At 68.6% G+C, this 18782-nt stretch overlaps 3 protein-coding genes across 4 annotated transcripts; 2 read left to right on the top strand and 1 right to left on the bottom strand.

Moving 5' to 3' along the window:
- Positions 1–2774: 2774 nt before the first annotated feature.
- Positions 2775–4491, bottom strand: GADD45B (growth arrest and DNA damage inducible beta). Its single transcript, XM_038164142.1, has 4 exons — positions 4311–4491; positions 4113–4214; positions 3633–3846; positions 2775–3516 (listed from the first exon to the last, which is right to left on the bottom strand). The coding sequence occupies exons 1-4, from the start codon at positions 4346–4348 to the stop codon at positions 3403–3405; spliced, it is 468 nt and encodes a 155-aa protein (XP_038020070.1). The 5' UTR covers positions 4349–4491; the 3' UTR covers positions 2775–3402.
- A 2701-nt stretch (positions 4492–7192) lies between these two features.
- LOC119712545 (cocaine- and amphetamine-regulated transcript protein-like) lies at positions 7193–9697 on the top strand. 2 transcript variants are annotated; one of them, XM_038163897.1, is made up of 3 exons: positions 7193–7690; positions 8892–8975; positions 9074–9697. In XM_038163897.1, exons 1-3 carry the CDS (start codon positions 7568–7570, stop codon positions 9179–9181), a joined length of 315 nt encoding a protein of 104 aa, XP_038019825.1. In that variant the 5' UTR covers positions 7193–7567; the 3' UTR covers positions 9182–9697. The 2 variants fall into 2 exon arrangements, with proteins under 2 accessions (XP_038019825.1, XP_038019824.1); XM_038163896.1 differs by having other exon boundaries at positions 8892–9697.
- A 524-nt stretch (positions 9698–10221) lies between these two features.
- Positions 10222–17834, top strand: MAP1S (microtubule associated protein 1S). The gene is made up of 7 exons (XM_038163567.1): positions 10222–10403; positions 11495–11596; positions 12145–12227; positions 12310–12450; positions 13278–16422; positions 16507–16724; positions 17354–17834. The coding sequence occupies exons 1-7, from the start codon at positions 10265–10267 to the stop codon at positions 17507–17509; spliced, it is 3984 nt and encodes a 1327-aa protein (XP_038019495.1). The 5' UTR covers positions 10222–10264; the 3' UTR covers positions 17510–17834.
- Positions 17835–18782: the final 948 nt, after the last annotated feature.

Genomic DNA, 18782 nt, shown 5'->3' with positions numbered 1-18782 from the left:
CTCGTCAAAAATCCACCTTTGGGAATCCCCCAGCTCTCAGGGATTCTCCTTTCCCACCCCCCGGATGCTCAGGTGGGATCGGGAATGCCGATTCCCGGGAATTGCAGCCCCTCGAGCATCTCAGCTCCTTGGGAATGCCCCAGCTCTCAGGGATTCCCTTTTCTCACCCCTGTTCTCCCCATCCCTGGGGGCTCCTCCACGGAAACTCGGGAATCCTTTTTCCCCGGGAATCTCCTTTTCCCCGGGAATCTCCGGAGCCGTCCCATCCCACCGGGAAAAGCAAACCCCGCGCTGCATTCCTTCCCTTTCCCGGGACCGGCGATCCCGGCCCGGCTTGCCGCTGGAAGGGCAGCGGGATCCCGGCGGGATCCCGGGATGCGCCGCGGGCCGGGAATTGTTGGGATTTTTCAGCGGCCGCTCCAAAAACGCCGCTGGGAAGGGGGACGGGGCCAGGGGGACAAACAGGGGTGGCAGCAGGTCCCGTGTCACTGTCCCCCTGCCGCGGAATCCCAAAGTGCCCCCGAGTCCCTTCCAGCCCCCGGGACACCGGGAGCGGCTCCGCTGCCAGCGGGTGGCGGTGCCAGCGCCGAGCGACACCGGCCGGGTGGCACCGGGCGGGGAGCGGCTAAAAATAACCCTCCCTCCTCCGCCGGGCTAATTTTAGCCCGGCTGCCGCTCTAATTAACTCCCTGCCGCCCTAATTAACTCCTTGCCCTCGGAGCCGCGGCCACCGGGACGGCAGCGGGCGGCGCGGGGACAGCCGCGGGTCCCCCGGTGCCACCGGGGCGGGGACAGCAGCGGGGTGTCCCCCCCTCCGGGGTCACCCCCCCCCCCCCTCCGGGGTCCCCCCTGACCGCGGGGACTCCGTGGAGGATCCCACCTCGTCCCCGCGCGGGTGACACGGGGACACCCGTGACGCAACGGGGCCACCACGGTGACATCACGGGCGGACTTCCCGGGCGTCACCCGCGGGGGAGGGGAGGCAGCCCCGTGCCTCAGTTTCCCCCAGTTTCCAGAGGTTGGGGATATCGGGATGGGCCGAGCTGCCCGGGGGGGGGGGGGGGGGGGGTTTGGGGTGGGCGGTGCCCCCCCGTTTTTTGTCCCCGATGTCGCTGCCAGGGTGGAGACGGAGCCCGGGGCCAGGAGCCGCCGGAGCCACCGGAGCCACCCAGGCCAGACTCATAAATCAGCGGCTCCGGCGCGGCTCCGGCCCTGCCCTGTCTGGCTGCGGCCGCCCCAGAGCCAGGAAGGGGCTCGGTGCCCCCCCCGAGCCCAAACCCCCCCCCCGTGTCACCCCCCGGGACCTGCCACCCCCCTCGCGGTGACACGGCGGCGGCGGTGTCACCCCCGCGGGCACATTCGGGGTGGCACCCGCGCCCCCCGTGTCACCGCCACCCCCAAACCCCCCCCCGTGTCAGCCCGACACCCATCCTGCGCCCCCGGGGCTGGCTGCGACCCCCGAATTAATTATTAATTCCCTAATTATCGCCCAGGGATTAATTATCGGCGCTGTCGATGCGGGGGGGTCGCGGCCCCGGCTGGGTGAGCTCCGGGGGTGTCCTGCGGGTGGGCAGGGGGGGATTTTGGGGGGTCTGGAGGGGCTCTCAGCCCTCCCACCCCCGTGACACAGCCGCGGCCTGACACACCGGTCACACGAGTGGCACGGCCGCGGTGACAGCGGCGACAGGAATGGCCTCGTGACCGCGCGGCCTCAGCAGTGAAACGAGTTCGGGCGGCCCGGGCGCCCCCGGGCCCTTTCCCTTCGGGATCCTCCCGGGGGGACCCCAGGGAGCAGCGCGACCCCATCGTGCCCCCCACGCCGGGCTGAGCCCCCACGGCCGGGGGACACGGCGGGGTCGCAGTTTGGGCCACCCGGAGGGTGTTGTCACCGCCTTGTCCCCGCCAGGACACGGGGCTGTCACACGCCGCGGTCCCTCCGTGCCTCAGTTTCCCCCACAATCAAAACCCCGAAGGAGGGCACAGGGCACGGCCCCAAGCCACGCGACGCTCAGGGATGGCCACCGTGTCCCCAAGCCGGGGCTGGCCGGTCGCTGTGTCCCCGCGCGGCCGGACGCCGTGTCCCGGGCGGGCGGGGCGGGCCTGGCTCCGTGCCGGGGCTGGCAGCGCTCCCGGCCCGCCGGGGCCACCCCGTGTGACACCGCGCGTGTGACGGGGACAGGGCCAGCTCAGGTGAGCTCCCGCTCCGGGACGCACCGGAGCCGCTCCGCCGAGGCCCCCGAGGGCTCCGGGAACGAGCCCGGGGGTCCCCACTGCCCACAAAGGGGGGACCCCACCCCTGACCGCCCCGGCCTCACTTTCCCCGGAGCCCTCGGGGTTGTCCTTGTCCCCACCCCGGAGGACGGAGGGGATTCCCCCGGGATGGGGGCGCGGGGCCGCCCCGGGCTCCCCCCACCCCCGCGGGCAGCCCCGGGCCCGGTTCCCACCCCCGCGGTTTCTGCGCGGGTGGGGGAAGCTCCAGCCCCGAGCCCGGGGGGGGGGCCGTGCCTCAGTTTCCCACGCAGCTCGGGCACCTCGGGGGTGTTTTTCTTGGAAAAACCCTTTTTCAGAGAAGGGTGGGGTGGGAATTTCTCCTCCAGCCGCAGCAGCGGGGCCACACACGGGTGGGAAGCCCCGGCGCTACAAAAGGGCCCCCCCAGCGTGCAGAGCCCCCGGGGGAGCTGGAGCCCACCCCAAAACCCACCCAGGAAGCGGCGATTCCGCTCCCGCTCCCTTGGGAACGGCTCCAGCAGAGCACAGGGAAGAGCAAACACCAGGAACGTCAGACATTTTATTGCAAATCAATTTAGTTCCTCGCTCGGTAGAAGAATAAACTCTGGAAACGGTTCAGCTCAGGGTCTCCAAGTGCAGAAAGCAGCACCCGGGGGGTGCAGGTCCATCCGTGCACATGTCCATAATTCCTTGGAAAAAGCAGTTTTTGCACCAAAAAAAAAAAAAATTAAAAATCCAGCTCTCCGCAGTCCTCGCCTCCATCGGGTCCCAGCTGCCAAAAATCGCGACAGTGTCCAGCTCCGGGGTCACCCCCGCGCTCCGCAGCGCCCGCCCGGGGCTCTCCAGCTCCGGCCCACGCTCCAGCACGACTCCTCGGCCGGCGGCTCCGGCCAGCGTCCATCCGGCTCCGGCCAGTGTCCCCCTCCGGGCTCCGGCCAGCGTCCCCCTCCGGGCTCGGCACGGCTCCCTCCATTCCCACCGCAGCGGCCGCGCTTCCCCTTCCTCCTCTCCGGTTCAAAAGAAAAATAAAATCGGTGGGTTTGGGGCGTTGTGGGTTGGAACTGGCTGTTTCTCCTTCTGTTTTTGTTTTTTTTTTTCCCCTCCTGTTTTGTGTTGGTTTTTTTAAAGGTTTTTAATCCTTCAAGTCCAGGCCGGGAAGGGGCCGGGGAGGGCTCAGCGCTCCTGCAGACACACGAACGGCACCCACTGGTTCCTGTCGCGACTCTCGGCGCAGTAACTCGCCACCTCCGCCAGCCCCTGGCTCTTCCAGGCGTCCGTGTGCGAGTTCTGGGGGACAGGAGCACGAGGTTAGTGCCACCAGCGCCCCGACACGTGTCCCCGAGCCGCCCCGTCACCCTCCCCGGCCCCGGGCGAGTCACGGGGCCGCCGGCGCGTCAGCTCACCGTGACCAGGAGGCAGTGCAGGTCGCGGGGCTCGGAGTCCGGCTCGGGCTCGCCCAGGATGGCGGCCAGGCGCTGCATGCCCGACACGCGCAGGATGTGGATGTCGTTGTCGCAGCAGAACGCCTGGATGAGCGTGAAGTGGATCTGCAGCGCGATGTCACCTTCGTCCTCCTCGTCGGTGGCCAGCACGCACAGCACCACGCTGTCCGGGTCCCTGCGGGGCCGAGGCGGGTCAGGGGCGACCGGGACAGCTCGGGGTGGTGGAGCCCCCCTCCCGCGGAGCTGTCACCCCCTCTGTCACCTCCCTGTCGCGCTAAGAACGGGCGACAGACCCCCCCAAATTCTGCCTGGTCACCACCCCGTAAAAGGCTCCAGCGCTGCGCTAAGAGGAGCGGGATAAGCCCCGCCAGGCGAGCCAGACCCACCCCCCCCGACAGAGCCCCCGACAGAGCCCCCGACAGAGCCTATCGCGATACTCACACATTCATCAGCTTGGCCGACTCGTAGACCCCCACGGTGAGGCGGTCCTGCCGCTGCGCCGCCACCAGCACCCGCTCCACCGCCTCGCTCACCGCCTGCATCCTGCGGGGAGGAACGGCACAGCCGGTGAGCGGCGGCGGCGACAACGGCGACAACCGCGACCCCCCCGCCGAGCGCCGCCAGCCGCCCGCCACTTACTTGCTGCTGTCGCAAGGCACCAGCTCCTCCAGGGTCATGGTGCAATTGTAATCCGCAGGAGAAGAAGGCAAACTCCAAGAGCAATAATCCCGAGCGCGGCTATCGCGGGGGTATCGCGGCGATATCGCGGCGCTATCGCGATCCCCGCTACCGCTCCGCTCCCGCCGCTGCTCCAGCGCGATCGCTCTGAGGGGAGACCGCGCCCCGCGCCGCATTTTATAGCCTTCTGCCGCGGGGCGGGGCCTCGCGCGGCGCCCCCGCCTCGCCCATTGGCTGGCGCCGCGCGAAGCCGCCCACGAGCGCGGCGCTGATTGGGTGCCGCCGGCGGGGCCCACGTGGGGCTGAAACGCGGGGGGGGGAGCGCGGGGGAAACCCCCGCCCTGAAACTGCGCCCCCCCCGCGGGACGGGCGTGGGACCGGCGGGACCGGGGGGAACCGGGGGGAACCGGGGCTCGGGGTCCGTCCGTGGGACCGGGAGCCGCTCCGGGGGTCGCTTCTTTCACCGGGGGCTGCGCCGGGGGTCGCTCCGGGGGTCGGTCGGTGGGACCGGGAGACGCTCCGGGAGTCGCTTCTTGCACCCGGGGTTGCACCGGGGCTCGGTCGGTGCACCGGGGGCTGCTGCGGGGGTCGGTCGGTAGGGCAGGGGGCTGCACAGGGGGGTCAGTCGGTGCACCGGGGGTCGCTCCGGGGGTCGGTCGGTGCACCGGGGGTCGGTCCGTGGGACCGGGAGCCACTCCGGGGGTCGCTTCTTGCACCGGGAGGTGCACCGGGAGCGGCTCCGGGGGTCGCTTCTTGCACCGGGGGGTGCACCGGAGGTCGCTCCGGGGGTCGCTCGGTGGGACAGGGGGCTGCACACGGGGGTCGGTCCGTGGGACCGGGGGCTGCTCCGAGGGTCTGCTCTTGCACCGAGGGTCGCTCCGGGGGTCGGTCGGTGCACGGGTTGGCCCCTGACACCGGGGGCTTTTCCCGGGGCCGGTTCGTGCACGGGGGTCTGCACGGCGGGGGTCGGTCCGTGGCACCGGAGCTGCACCGGGGGTCGGGGGCTGCACCGGGGTTTTTGTGCGCGGAGTGGGGGCTGTACCGGGGGGTCGGTCCGTGCACCGGGGGCTGCCCTGTGCGGTCGGTCCGTACACCGGGGGCGGCAGCGGGGGTCGGTTCGTGGGCCGCGGAACGGTCCGTACACCGAGGGCCGCACCGGGGGTCTGCCGGTAGAGCGGGGGCTGCACCGGGGGGCGGCAATTCACGCACCGGGCCGCGGGGGCGGTCGGTCCGTGCACCGGGACCTGCAGGCGGGGGAGGGAGGGGTCGGTGCGCTCGGAGCCGGGGGAACCGGGGACACGCGGGGAGCTCCGTGCTGCGCGCGGGCGGCGGCCGCCACCTGCCGGGGACACACCGGGCCCGCCGGGGACGCGCTCCCGCTGTCCCGAGGCTTGGCCACACAAGGACCGCCTCACCTTGGCCCCGGGTCCCGCAGCTGCGGGGCCGGACCGGCCCGTGAACCCCCGGGGGGGTCGCGGGAGGCGCCCACGCCGTGCCTCAGTTTCCCTCGGCCGCGTCCTAAGCCGTATTTCCCCCGCTGCCCCAGCCCACGGCGGTGCTGGCGCTCTGTGCCTGTCCTTGCTGTCCCCTGTCGCTGTCCCCGCGGAGCGCCCTCCGTGCCCCCTGTGTCCCCCGCCGTGTCCCCCGTCGTGTCCCCCCCGTGTCCCATCGCAGCCAAGGCCGCGCTCCCGCTCTGACTCCTCCGAGCCGCCAGACGGCGCTGTCTCCGCCCTCTCGATGCCCTCGCCGCAAAGCCTTCTGGGAAGTGTAGTCCTGGAGTGACCGCCATTCCCGCGCCATTAAACGGAGACTACATTACCCAAAAGGCTTTGTGCCCATGAGCGGGCGTGGTCTCGTGTGTGGGCGGAGTCTCTGGGTGTGGGCGGGGCGCGGTGCCGCCAAACCGGGACCGGGACCGGGACCGGGACCGGGACCGGGACCTGGGCTGGAATGGGGCCGAGGGCTGGGGGTCACCAAACCGGCACCGAGCTGGGCCGGGGGCAACCGAACCGGGACCGGACCGGGTGGGGAGAGCTGAAACTGAGCTGGAGCAGCATGAGGGGCCACCGGACCGGGACCGGACTGGGCTGGGGGCGGCCGGACCGGGACCGGGACTGGGGGGGTTGCGCTAGACCGGACCGGGGGTAGCAGGCTCGGCGGCGGTCGGGTCGGGCTTCTCCACGCTCCGGTCCTGCCGGTGTCCGGCGGTGCCCCCCGGTCCCGCCGCCCTTCCCGTCCCGGTTTCTCAGGGGGTCTCCCCGTGCAGCCTCCGGGCGGGGACCCCCAGACCCGCAGCGAGGAGGAGGAGGGGAAGAGGAAGGTGCCCGGCTGTGACGCTGATGGATGGCGGGGCAGGACCGGGGATGGCGGCGGGACAGAGGGGACCCCACGGGGGCGGGGAGGGGCGGGGGGATCCCCGGGGGACAGCGGGGAACGGGGGCGGTATCTGGGGGGATCCTGTGAGCTTTGGGGACCCCCTGGGGACCGGAGCGTGGTGAGACATGGAGGGACCGGACAGGGATGGAGCGGGACCGGAGAGCCCCGCTGGGGATGCTGGGGAGCCGGGAAGGGCTGCGGGACAACGGAGCGGCAGCTGCCCTCTCTGTCCCCCTGTCTGTATTTCGTATCCGTCTCCTGTCTGCCCCCCGTCTATATTTCCTGTCTGTCCATCTGTCTGTATTCCCTTTCTGTCCCCTGTCTGTCCCTCTCTGTCTGTCCCTCTGTCTGTTCCTCGTCCGTCCCCTGCCTGTCCCCCTGTTTGTCCCCCCGTCCGTTCCCTGTCCATCCCCCTTTCCGTCCCCTGTCTGTCCTCCTGTCTGTCCTCTATCTGTCCTCCTGTCTGTCCCCCCGTTCCCGGTGCGGCGTCCGTGCCCCGTTCCCCGCGGGCCCTGCGCTGTCGGGGCCGCTCCGGGAGCAGCCGCCTGAGCCCGGTGTTTGTTTGCTCACGGAATTGGCAGCGGCTGCGGCCCGGGGGGGGTCACCGGGGGGTCCCCGCCTGGGCCCGGCGCTGACGTCCGTCCCCGGCCGCTGGCTGGTGGCCCCGGTGTCCCCAGGGATGCCGTGTCCCCCCTGCAGCCCGGAGCCGGTGCCGGGCTTTGGGGGGACACGGGCGCCCCGTGTGCGTCACCGCGCGTTTGGGGGTGTCCGGGGCGGGGTATAAAGCCGAGCCCGGCACATCCCGGAGCGTCCAGGGGCGCCGGGGGACCGGCACCGGGAGCATGGAGACCGCTCGGCTCTGCCTGCTCTGCCTGCTGGGCTCCGGCCTCATCCTGCTCGGCACCCCCGAACCGGCACCGGAGCTCCGGCCCACCCCGAGCCTGCCCGGGCACGGCCGGGAGCTGGTGAGGGGCCGGGGGAGCGGGGCGGGGGGTCCCCGGCACCCCCCGTGCGGGTTTGGGGGGTTTCGGGGTGTTCCTGCTCCCCCCCAGGCCGGTTTGGGGGGGTCTGTGGGGAATTGGGGAGGGGGCACCCGAGACCCCGGCCCCGGTTTTGTGCTGCTGCCGCCGCCGGGCCCTCGGGAGGCTCCCGGCACCGGGCACATCCCGCAGCGCGCGGGGATCGCTGCTTTGGGGGATTTTGGTTGTTTTTTCCTCCTCTGGCCCATCCTGAGCTCCGGCTCAGCTGCGGGGGGGGGGGCGCGGACAGAGCCCGAGGCCCCCCCGGTGCTGCCCCAGCCCCGATTCCCGTCCGGGATGAGCCAGGCACGGGGTGGGGATGGGACAGGAGCCGGGGGGACTCGGGGTGACCCCCTGGGAGTCCCGGGAACTGGGGGTGACACGGATCCAGAGCCCATGGGTGTCCCCGGAATTGGGAGTGTCCCGGGAATTGGGAGTGTCCCGGGAATTGGGGGTGCCCCTCTGGAGCTCCTGGGTGTCCCGGGAATTGGGGGTGACCCTCTGGAGCCCCTGGGTGTCCCGGGAATTGGGGGTGTCCCGGGAATTGGGGGTGCCCCTCTGGAGCCCCTGGGTGTCCCGGGACCTGGGGGTGTCCCGGGAATTGGGGGTGCCCCTCTGGAGCCCCTGGGTGTCCCGGGGATTGGGGGTGTCCCGGGAATTGGGGGTGCCCCTCTGGGGTCCCTGAGTGTCCCGGGAATTGGGGTGACGCAGATCCAGATCCCCTGGGTGTCCCGGGAGCTGGGGGTGTCCCGGGAATTGGGGGTGCCCTTCTGGAGCCCCATGGTGTCCCGGGAATTGGGGGTGCCCTTCTGGAGCCCCATGGTGTCCCGGGAATTGGGGTGCCCCTCTGGAGCCCCATGGTGTCCCGGGAATTGGGGTGCCCCTCTGGAGCCCCATGGTGTCCCGGGAATTGGGGTGCCCCTCTGGAGCTCCTGGGTGTCCCGGGAATTGGGGGGTGCCCCTCTGGAGCCCCTGGGTGTCCCGGGAATTGGGGGTGTCCCGGGAATTGGGGGTGCCCCTCTGGAGCCCCTGGGTGTCCCGGGACCTGGGGGTGTCCCGGGAATTGGGGGTGCCCCTCTGGAGCCCCGGGGTGTCCCGGGAGCTGGGGGTGTCCCGGGAATTGGGGTGCCCGGTGCTGTCCGTGCAGGTGGGGGTGCTCCGGGAGGTCCTGGCCGAGCTGGGGACGCGGGAGCCGCCGGCGCTGCAGAAGAGGCTGAGCTGGGTGCCCTGGGTACGGCGGGGCGGGGGGGCGGCCCTGGCGGTTCGGGGGGGACCCCAAACCCCCCTTCGGCGGGGGTGCGGCCCCGGGGCTGACGGTGCCACCCGCAGTGCGAGCCCCGGGAGCCGTGCGCCGTGCGGCGCGGGGCGCGCTTCGGGAAGCTCTGCAGCTGCCCCCGCGGCACCTCCTGCAACCTCTTCATCCTCAAGTGCTCCTGAGGGAGCGGGGACACCGGGGGACAGCGGGGGACACCAGCTGCCACCCGGGCCGGGCGGGGCGGGGAGGGGGAGCCGCGGGCCCCAGCCCCCTCCCCGCTCCGGGGTGGATCCGCGCAGCGCCGGCCGTGCCCCGGGACGCATTAAACCCTTGGATCCACGCCTGCCGCCTGCTTTTTGGGGGAGTTTTGAAGTTCCCAGCCCCCGCTGCCGCTGGGCAGGGTCCTGAGGGGGGTGAGGGTCCCATCCTGCCCCCCTCCCGTATCGGGAATTTGAGGCTGGGGCAGGAATGAGGGACAGGGACAGGGAATCTCATCCCGCTGCGGGAGAGGGGAAGCGGGAATGGGAGCGCTGCGGGGACGGGAAGGGAGCTGAGTCCTGGATCTCCCGTGGTCACGGCACCGGGGGTTCCCGAGCGGCTGGAGGAGGGTGGATGGAGGATTCCCGGGATTCGGGGGGCTCCTACAGCCCGGCCCGGCCGCATCCAGAACCCCGCATCCAGAATTCCAAATCCTCATCCAGAATTCCAAATCCTCATCCAGAATTCCAAATCCCCATCCAGAATCCCACATCCGGAATTCCAAATCCCCATCCGGAATCCAGCATCCACGTCCAGAATTCCAAATCCCCATTAAAAAAATCCAGAATCCCCCATCCGGAATCCCGCATCCCCATCCAGAATTTTGGCTCCCTATCCGGAGTCCCGCATCCCCATCCAGGATCTTGGCTCTCCATCCGGAATCCTGGATCCCCATCCAGAGTCCCTCATCCCCATCCAGAATCCCGGATCCCCATCCAGAATCCTGCATTCCCATCCGGAATTCCGTGTCCCCATCCGGAGCCCAGCATTCCCATGGGAATCTTGGCTCCCTATCCACGACCCCGAACCCCGCACCTCCCGCGCGGACCCCACCCACTGCCCCACCCCGCGCGTTGCCCCTTTAAGAACCCTCTCTCCCACCTCCGCTCCGCCCACCCGCCTCCCCTCCGGCGCCTCCCATTGGCTGGCGGTGACATCAGTGGGTGTGGCCTGAGCGGCGGTGACGCAGGGGGCGTGGCTAGCGGGGCGGGCGGGGGGCGCCGAAGATGGCGGCGGCTCCGGTGGCTCCGGTGGCTGCGGCCCCTCCGGCCGCGGGGCCGCGCCGCTTCTCGCTGCTCGCCATCGTGGGCGGCGGCTGCCACCGGCCCGGCCTCAGGGCCGCCGCCCTGCAGCAGCTGGAGCGAGGTGAGACCGCGTGATGCTCCGGGGTATCCTCCCGGACCCGCCCGCCTCCACCGGAGAAGCCCCCCCGGGGATGCCCCGCTCGCTCCCGGGTGTGATCGCCCCTATCGGGCTGCCCCAGCCCGCTGGGATCCGCCCCTGCGCCTTCCCAGGGTTCGCGCCCCGAAATTCCGGAATTCCCAAATTCCCGGGATTTGCCCCATTTCCTGCCCCCCCCCCCTCAGCCCCCGCGGCTGCCCCTCAGAAATCCCAGATCCGCCCCTTTGTCCTGCCCCAAAACCCGCGGGGATCTGCATCCTGCAGCTCTTTCTCCTCGCAAGACCTCCTGGATTTGCTGCTCCTGGATTTGCCCCCCCTCCCAGGATCTGCCCTGCGCCCCCAAATCCCCCGGATCTGTCCCCAAATCCCCAGCATTGACCCCACATTTTGTCGGGACCCCCCTGCAGCCCCCACACCCCTCCCTGAGCCCTGCCCGGATTTTAGGGGGGGCTTTCAGGACCCCTCCAGGACGGGAGGGACATTCCCTGCTCCATTGTCCCATTGTCCCCTCCCCGCGTGCCTGCCCCAAACCTCACCGAAACCACCCCAAAACGGCCCCAAAGCCTTGTGCAACCCCGGGCCGGTTCCACCATCCCCCACCCGTTCTCTGGCCGTTAGCAGCCGGAGCCAGCCCAAATTTTTTAGGAATAAACTCCAAAAATCCCTTCTGGGAGATCCCGAAGGGCTGTTCGGGTGCTGCACCTGTCCCGCTGCCGACAGGTAACGCCAAATCTTTTAATTCCTTAATTGGCACCTTGGAGGAGGCGTTGGCAGAGCTGCTCCGTGCCCTGGGGGTCGGGATTTTTTGGGATTTGGGATTTGGCAGAGCCGGAGCCGCCGTGAGTCACGGCGCCAGGAGCTCACCTGCCGGGCAGGTGCTGGCACAGGTGGGCTTGGAGGCACCCCAAAAACACCTTTAGGGTGGGGTTTGATGGGGGATTTGATGGGGGATTTGAGGGGGTCAGCCCCACTGGCGCCCTGTGGGGTTTGGGGGTGGTGCTGGTGGGTTTTGATCCCCCCTCAATCCCAAATTTTGGTTCTGTTTTTCTCCGCAGGGATCCGCTCGTGGGACATCGACCTCACCTGCTGCAACCTGGACGAGCAGCTGAAGCTCTTCGTGTCCCGCCACTCGGCCACCTTCTCCAGCATTGTCAAAGGTAAAAAAATGGGAGAAAAACCGGGAAAAAGAGGGGGAAAAGCTGCTGGGGAGGGGTGGGAATGGGGGTTGGGATCAGGGGCTCCTCCATCCCATTCCCCTCCCCCCGGATTTTGTGGGAACGGGGCTGGCTTTGTGCCCCCCCCATCCAAACCCCGTGATCCCCCACGTGAGGAGCTGCTTCCTTTTCCAGCCTGGAAAAATGGGATTTTCCACGGGGGGGGGGGGGGATGGAAAGGGAAAAACGGAGCTGGGGCTGCTCCGGTGCCTTTTCCCCCCACACGCCACCCTCAGCTGGGCGTTTCCCTGCTGAGAGGGAGAAATGAACCCCAAACCCCTCCCGGGAGCACCCAGAGCGTTTGGGGGAGTCTCCCCCACCTGTCCCCGCTCCTGTTCCCTCCCCTCCCCGGGCAGGAAGGACACGGGAAATGTGTCCCTGGCCCCTGCCGCGTCCGTGCCCGTCCCTCTTCCGCCGGAAAACCGGGCAGTGCCACCCCCGCGGGGACAATCTGGGCGGGGCGTGGCTGTCACCCCTCGGTCCCCCCACAGGTCAGAGGACCCTCCACCACCGCGGGGACGTGCTGGAGACCCTGGTGCTGCTCAACCCTTCCGACAAATCCCTGTGCGATGAGGTGAGCTGGGGGCGCCGCCGCGGGACCGGGCTGTCCCCACGGTGTCCCCGCTCCGTGCCCACGTGCCCCGCTCTGTCCCCAGCTGCGGAACCTCATCACGGACGTGTCCCAGCACAAGCTGCTGGTGTTTGCTGGGCCCTGCGTGGAGGACACCGGCGAGCTGATGCTGCAGACCGGCTGCTTCTCCCTGCGCGACTTCATCCAGATCTTCACCGACAAGGAGGTGCGGCCAGGGGACGAGGGGACAGGGAAGGGGACAGGGCCATTGTGGGGCCGGAGCTGCTGTCTGAGCACATCCAGCCTCGAGCAGCCAGCAGCTCCTCGGGGATGGTGGCACGTCCTTCCCCCTCCTCACAGGAGGCAAAGCTTTGGGGTCTGTGGCAGGAAAAGGGGAAGATCCTGGGGATTTAGGGGAATTTTGTGGATTTAGGGGAGTTTTGTGGGGCAGATGCTGGGGATTTAGGGGATACAGATTCTGGGGATTTAGGGGAGTTTTGTGGGGCAGATCCTGGGGATTTAGGGGATACAGATCCTGGGGATTTAGGGGATACAGATCCTGGGAATTTAGTGGGGCAGATGCTGGGGGTCTGGGAATGTAAATCTCGGGGGCAGATGCTGGGTGTTCGGAGAGCAAATCCTGGGGGTGTTGGGGGAAATCCAGGAGGGTTGAGGGGCAGGGAAAGGGGCAAATCCTGGGAGTTCAGGGGTGCAGATCCTGGGGGTTCAGGGGTGCAGATCCTGGGGATTTAGGGGTGCAGATTCTTGTAATTCAGGGGTGCAAATCCTCAGCTGCCAGCTCTGGGGGGGCCACAGCCTCAGCCAGGGTGGGGGATCAGAGAAAGCCCCTCTTTGGGAGCCCCCTGCCCCCCAGGACCCTGCCCAGCAGCAGAGGGGGCTGGCACCCCAAAATTCCCCCCAAAAGCAGGCAGAAGGTGTGGATCCAGTGGTTTAATTTGTCCCTGGACACCTCCCACCCCCATGGGTCCATCCTGGTGGGGGATGGGGGTGACCCCGGTGCCCCCTCCCAGCTGAAGCTGCCCCTGTGTGCAGGTGGGCGAGATCCTGAGCTCCGCAGACCCCTCGGCCAAGGCCAGGCTGACCATCAGCTGCCCCGATTTCGGGGAGTGGAGGGACTCAGGCTTGGAGCACCACAACCTGCAGGACTTCATTGAGCTGCGCTACAACCCCGGCTGCGTCCTGCCGGAGATGGAGGGGCTGGAGGAGTTCATGGAGTACCTGTCGGAGTCTCTGGAGCCCCAATCCCCTTTTGACCTGCTGGAGCCCCCCACCATGGTGGGATTCCTGAAGCTCTCCAAGCCCTGCTGCTACATCTTCCCGGGCGGGAGAGGGGACTCGGCTTTCTTCGCCGTCAACGGCTTCAACGTCTTGGTCAACGGCGGCTCCAACCCCAAATCCTCCTTCTGGAAGCTGGTGCGGCACCTGGACCGCATCGACTCCATCCTGGTGACGCACGCGGGCACCGACAGCCTGCCCGGCATCAACAGCCTGCTCCAGAGGAAGCTGGCCGAGCTGGAGGAGGACCCTTCCCAGAGCTCCCAGGGCAACGGCGACTGGGCCAAGAACCTCATCTCGCCCGAGCTGGGCGTCGTCTTCCTCAACGCCTCCGAGAAGCTGAAGGACATCGAGGGCGACTCGCGGGTGCTGAAGAGCTGCGACGAGGCCGCGCTGACCCTGCACTACCTGGACAAGTTGGGCATCCGGCCCAACCTGCTGGCCCGCGACGGCGGCCCCCGCGCCGAGCCCACCGTGCTCTTCCAGAAGATGGGGGTGGGCCGGCTGGACATGTACGTGCTGAACCCCGTCAAGGGCACCAAGGAGCTGGAGTTCCTCCTGCAGCACTGGTCGGGGAACGGCTTCCCCAAGGAGCAGGAGCTGCCGCTGCAGTGCCTGACCTCGGTGTGCGTGCTGCTGGTGTGGCACCCCGTCAGCCGCTCCGAGAAGATCATCCGGGTGCTGTTCCCCGGCTGCACGCCCCAGGCGCGGATCCTGGAAGGGCTGGAGAAGGTGAAGCACCTGGAGTTCCTCAAGCACCCCGTGGTCACCAAGAATGACCTGAAGGGGACGGCGCAGGCGGAGAAGCCGCTGAAGCAGAGGAGGGCGGAGAGCAAGGAGAGCCTCAAGTCGGGTTCCAAGCTGAGCTTGGTGGAGGCCGCGGCGCCGGCGCCGAAGGAGAAGGCTCCGAAGGTGGAGAGGAAGGAGGTGATAGCTGGGACCAAGGAGAAGCCAAAATCCCTGGGGGACGCGGCCAGAACGGGGTCAGAAGAGGAGAAAGCCAAGGATGCCCGAGCCAAGCCGGACTCGGCGGCCGAGAAGGCGAAGGGGGACGCGAAGCCGAAGCCGAGCAAGGAAAAGGCAGCGCCCAAGAAGGAGCCGATGGCCAGGAAGGAGGAGAAGAAGCCCCCAAAGAAGGACGAGGGGGCCGAGGCCAAGGCAGAGGCCAAGAAGGAGGTGAAGGGGGTGAAGAAGGAGGCGAAGGCCGAGACGCTGCGGAAGGACTCGAAGGATGGCAAGGCAGAGGCCAAGGCTCCGGCCAAGGCTGCGGCCCGGAAAGCGCCGGTCCCGGAGAGCCGCAAGCCCCTGGCCAAGGCCGGCAGCATCAAGAAGTCCCCGCTGAAGAAAGAGCCAGAAAAACCCAAGGCTAAAACCGCCCGGAAGGAGCCCGGGATGTCGGACGGCTCCAAGTCCTCCTCCCCCGAGGAGATGCTGCCGGAGGCCGAGCAGGAGGGCGGGAGGAGGAGGAAGGAGGAATCCACGGATGAAGGCATCGCCACGGCCGACAGCGAGCTGGAGCCTTTATCCCTGGAGAACGGGGGGAACCGGCGCCCGGGGGTCCCAGGGGATCTGTCCTGCCTGGAGAACGGCCTGGAAGACCCCGAGAGCCCCCAGCGCTTGCGCTACCTGGAGAGCAGCCCCCTGCGAGCCGTGTGCCCCCCGTCGCCCATGGCCAAGACCCCCAAGAGCGACCGCAGCGTCAACTTCGACCTGACGCCCACCGGGCTGCTCAACCACGGCCCTGAGGGCGCCGAGGATCCCTGCGGCAGCTCCGAGGAGAAGACCCTGGAGATGATGTCCCCGGCCAGCTCGGGGCCGGCCAGCGCCGGCCACACGCCCTTCCACCAGTCCCCGGTGGAGGACGGCGCCGAGGAGCCGGGCACCGGCGCCGCCCGGCAGCAGAGCGCGTGGCCGGCGGGCAAGGAGGGCAAGGAGGGCTCGGTGCAGGACAAGCAGGCGGGGTGCCTGTCCCTCAGCCCCTTCAAGGACGACGTCCCCGACGTGTCCCCCACCATCACCACGCCCTCGCTGCCGGCCGAGGTGGGCTCCCCGCACTCCACCGAGGTGGACGAGTCGCTCTCGGTGTCCTTCGAGCAGGTGCTGCCGCCCGTCAGCGAGTCCCCCCCGGAGGAAGGGCGGCGATCCCGCGCCTCCGGCGACGCGCCCGAGCCCGAGGCCACCAAAGGAGGGCTGTCGCTGCCGCTGCGGCCCTGCCACCACCCGCCCTGGGCCGACGGGGACGCGGCGCCGCGGCCCGGCCGCCGCTCGGACTCGCCCCACGACGTGGACCTGTGCCTGGTGTCCCCCTGCGAGTTCGAGCACCCCAAGTCCGAGCGGTCGCCCTCGGCCGCCGCCAGCCCGCGGGAGCTGTCGGACAGCGACCCGTCGCAGGAGCTGGCGCCGCCCCGGGGCCGGCCGGGCGAGACCCCCCCCACGTCGGTCAGCGAGTCGCTGCCCACCCTGTCCGACTCCGACGTCCCTCCGGCCACCGAAGACTGCCCGTCCATCCTGGCCGACGGGCTGGAGTCGGACGAGGACTCGGAGCGGCCGCCCCGCGGCGTGGCCCGAGCGTGTGACCCGCTGCCGGCCCCCCTGAAGGACCCGTGTCCCCTCCCTGCCCAGCCCGGAATCTGCATGGTGGACCCCGAGGCGCTGCCCCCCGGCCGCAAGGAGCCGCCGGGCACCAGGGTGAAGAGGACCCCGTCCCGCGTGGGCTCGGCGCCCGCCGCCCCCAAAGCCGAGACCCCCCGCGTCCCCGCCTCGGCCACCAAGGCCAGAGCTCCGGCCGGTGACAAGGCCAGGCCGCCCCTCGGGGACAAGAAGGGCCCGTCCGGCGGCACCCCCGGCAGCGCCCGCGGCACGGCACGGCCAGCGACCGGAGCCGGGCGGGCATCGCCGGCAGGTAGGGGCGGGCGGCGAGGGGTGGCACCGCGGGGTGACGCTTCGGGGGCGCGGCGCCCTGACCGCTGTCCCCCTGTCCTGGCAGGCACGAGGGCCGTGGCCCCCCAGGGACCCCCGGTGTACGTGGACCTGGCGTACCTGCCCGGCTCGTGGAGCGCCCGCACGGTGGACGAGGAGTTCTTCCGGCGGATCCGCGCGCTCTGCTACGTGGTCAGCGGCGACGACCACCTGAAGGAGGGAGTGCTGCGCCCGCTGCTCGACGCCCTCCTGGCGGGCAAGCACCAGTGGGGCGTCGACATCCAGGTGAGAGAGTGCCCAGCCCGGCCTGGGCACGGGTGGGGTTGGCGCCCTTGTGGTGCTGGGGCGTGACAAAGTGTCCTCGGGGGTTCCTTTCCGGTGCTGGGGGGGTGACAAAGTGTCCTGGGGGTCCCTGCCTGATATTTGGGGGGTGACAAAGTGTCCTGGGGGTCTCTGCCTGATATCTGGGGGGTGGCAAAGTGTTCTAGGGGTCCCTGCCTGATATTTGAGGGGTGACAAAGTGTCCTGGGTGCCCCATCCCTATATTTGGGGGGGTGACAAAGTGTCCTGGGGGTCCCTGCCTGATACCTGGGGGATGACAAAGTGTCCTTGGGGTTCCTCCCACTGCTGGGGAGGTGACAGAGTATCTTGGGTGGCCCTTCCCAATATTTGGGGGGGTGATAATGTGTCCTGGGTGCCCCTTCCCGATGTTGGGGGTGCTGACAAAGTGTCCTGGGTGCCCCGTCCTGGTATTTTTGGGGGTGACAAAGTGTCCTGGGTGCCCCATCCCGATATTTAGGGGGTGACAGAGTGTCCTGGGTGCCCCATCCTGATATTTGGGGGGTGCCAAAGTGTCCTGGGTGCCCCCTCCGGGCCCTGGAGGTGGTGACAGGGTGGCCTGGCCGTCCCTTCAGGTGACCTTGATCCCCACCTTCGACTCTCTGGTGATGCACGAGTGGTACCAGGAGACGCACGAGCGGCAGCAGGAGCTGGGCATCACCGTGCTGGGCAGCAACAGCACCGTGGCCATGCAGGACGAGACCTTCCCCGCCTGCAAGGTGGAGTTCTGAGGGGGGGCACGGCCCGGGGGACCCCCCCCGCCCTCCTCTCCCTCCTCCCCGAGCCCCCCACCCCTCTCCGAAGCTCGGAGGGGACGGATGGGGACACGGCAGCGGGAGGTCCCTGCATGCCCACGCCCAGCCAGCCCGGGGAGGGGACAAGGGACCGGCTGGGGACACGGAGGGGGGGGTGGGGGGGTTGCAGGATGTGTCCCCCTCCCCAGCCAGCAGCGGTGCTGAGCCGTGCCCCTCGGGCAGCTCGATGGAACAGGGTACATTTTGGTGTTCTGTTGGTTTTTTTCCCTCCCTTTCCCTGGACGAGCCACAATCCCCCCCCAAAAAAAACCCCAAAACCCTCAAAGTGTTGGGGGAGGGGCTGGGTGTCCCTTTTTTGCGGGGGGAGGGGCTGGGTGTCCCTTTTTTGGGGGGCACAAAGCTGGGACAACCTCGGGGGTCCCATCCCTGCGGGGGTTGGGGTTAGGGGGTGCTGCTGTGGGGTTGTCCCTGGTGTTTTGGCCTCCCCCAAAACGGTTGTCCCCCCCAAAAAAAACTTCTGTGACCCCCCCTGCACCCCCAAATTGATTGTAACCCCCCCTCCCCAAGGCCCTTCCCTCCCCAACCCTTCCCCCCTAAAATTTTGGGGTGGGGGCTGAACAAAGGCGCCCCCCAGCCCCTCGTTTTTGGGGGGGGGAGTGAGAAGCAGCCCCCCCACACCCACCCCCCCCCCGGGAGCTGCCAAAAGCTGTGGAGAACCAAACGTCACGTGCAATTTTTAAGGGGTTTTATGAGCAGAGAGCACCAAAGGGGGGGTCAGGGTGGGGCTGGGGGAGTTGGGGGTGACAGAATGTGACGACCCCCCCCCCCCAAATTCCCCCCCCCGGGACAAACACTAACCTGTTTTTGTAGGAGGCTCCTCGATGGCTCTTTTTGTAATGACTTTTTAAGATAAAACAGAAAAAAAAAAAAGACAAAAATCATGAGAACTGAAGAAACCAAACCTTTTTTTTTTGTTGTTGTTGTTTCTTTTTTTTTTTTTTTCAAGGGGGGGTTATTTATCTTTATTCCCCCCCCCCAATAAATGCCCTTGGGGGCTTTTACCTTTGATTGTTCGGGGAGGGGGCACTGAATGTTTCACCTTTAGTGCTTTATATCATTTTTTTTCTCAGCTGGAAGGGTTGGAGGTTGCCGGGGGGAGTTTTTTGGGGTGGGGGGCTGGCTGTAAACCCCCCCCCCTCCCCACTTCACCCCAAACCCCAGCCCCTGCCCGTGGCCACCGGCACGCACT

Source organism: Motacilla alba, chromosome 28 (assembly GCF_015832195.1).
Source record: "Motacilla alba alba isolate MOTALB_02 chromosome 28, Motacilla_alba_V1.0_pri, whole genome shotgun sequence".
Lineage (NCBI taxonomy): Eukaryota > Metazoa > Chordata > Aves > Passeriformes > Motacillidae > Motacilla > Motacilla alba.
Note: the sequence above shows the minus strand (reverse complement) of the source record. Positions and strands in the feature narration are given on the sequence as shown.

What these genes read in the sequence shown, in the direction of transcription:
- GADD45B (XM_038164142.1), bottom strand. Translation starts at nt 4,348, where the DNA reads ATGACCCTGGAGGAGCTGGTGCCTTGCGACAGCAGCAA. An exon ending in GTGCCTTGCGACAGCAGCAA is followed by an intron (nt 4,215 to 4,310) that starts GTAAGTGGCGGG and finishes TCCTCCCCGCAG; the next exon opens with GATGCAGGCGGTGAGCGAGG. An exon ending in TCGGCCAAGCTGATGAATGT is followed by an intron (nt 3,847 to 4,112) that starts GTGAGTATCGCG and finishes TCGGCCCCGCAG; the next exon opens with GGACCCGGACAGCGTGGTGC.
- LOC119712545 (XM_038163896.1), top strand. Translation starts at nt 7,568, where the DNA reads ATGGAGACCGCTCGGCTCTGCCTGCTCTGCCTGCTGGGCTCCGGCCTC. An exon ending in CCGGGCACGGCCGGGAGCTG is followed by an intron (nt 7,691 to 8,891) that starts GTGAGGGGCCGG and finishes CTGTCCGTGCAG; the next exon opens with GTGGGGGTGCTCCGGGAGGT.
- MAP1S (XM_038163567.1), top strand. Translation starts at nt 10,265, where the DNA reads ATGGCGGCGGCTCCGGTGGCTCCGGTGGCTGCGGCCCCTCCGGCCGCG. An exon ending in ACAAATCCCTGTGCGATGAG is followed by an intron (nt 12,228 to 12,309) that starts GTGAGCTGGGGG and finishes CTCTGTCCCCAG; the next exon opens with CTGCGGAACCTCATCACGGA. An exon ending in AGATCTTCACCGACAAGGAG is followed by an intron (nt 12,451 to 13,277) that starts GTGCGGCCAGGG and finishes CCCTGTGTGCAG; the next exon opens with GTGGGCGAGATCCTGAGCTC.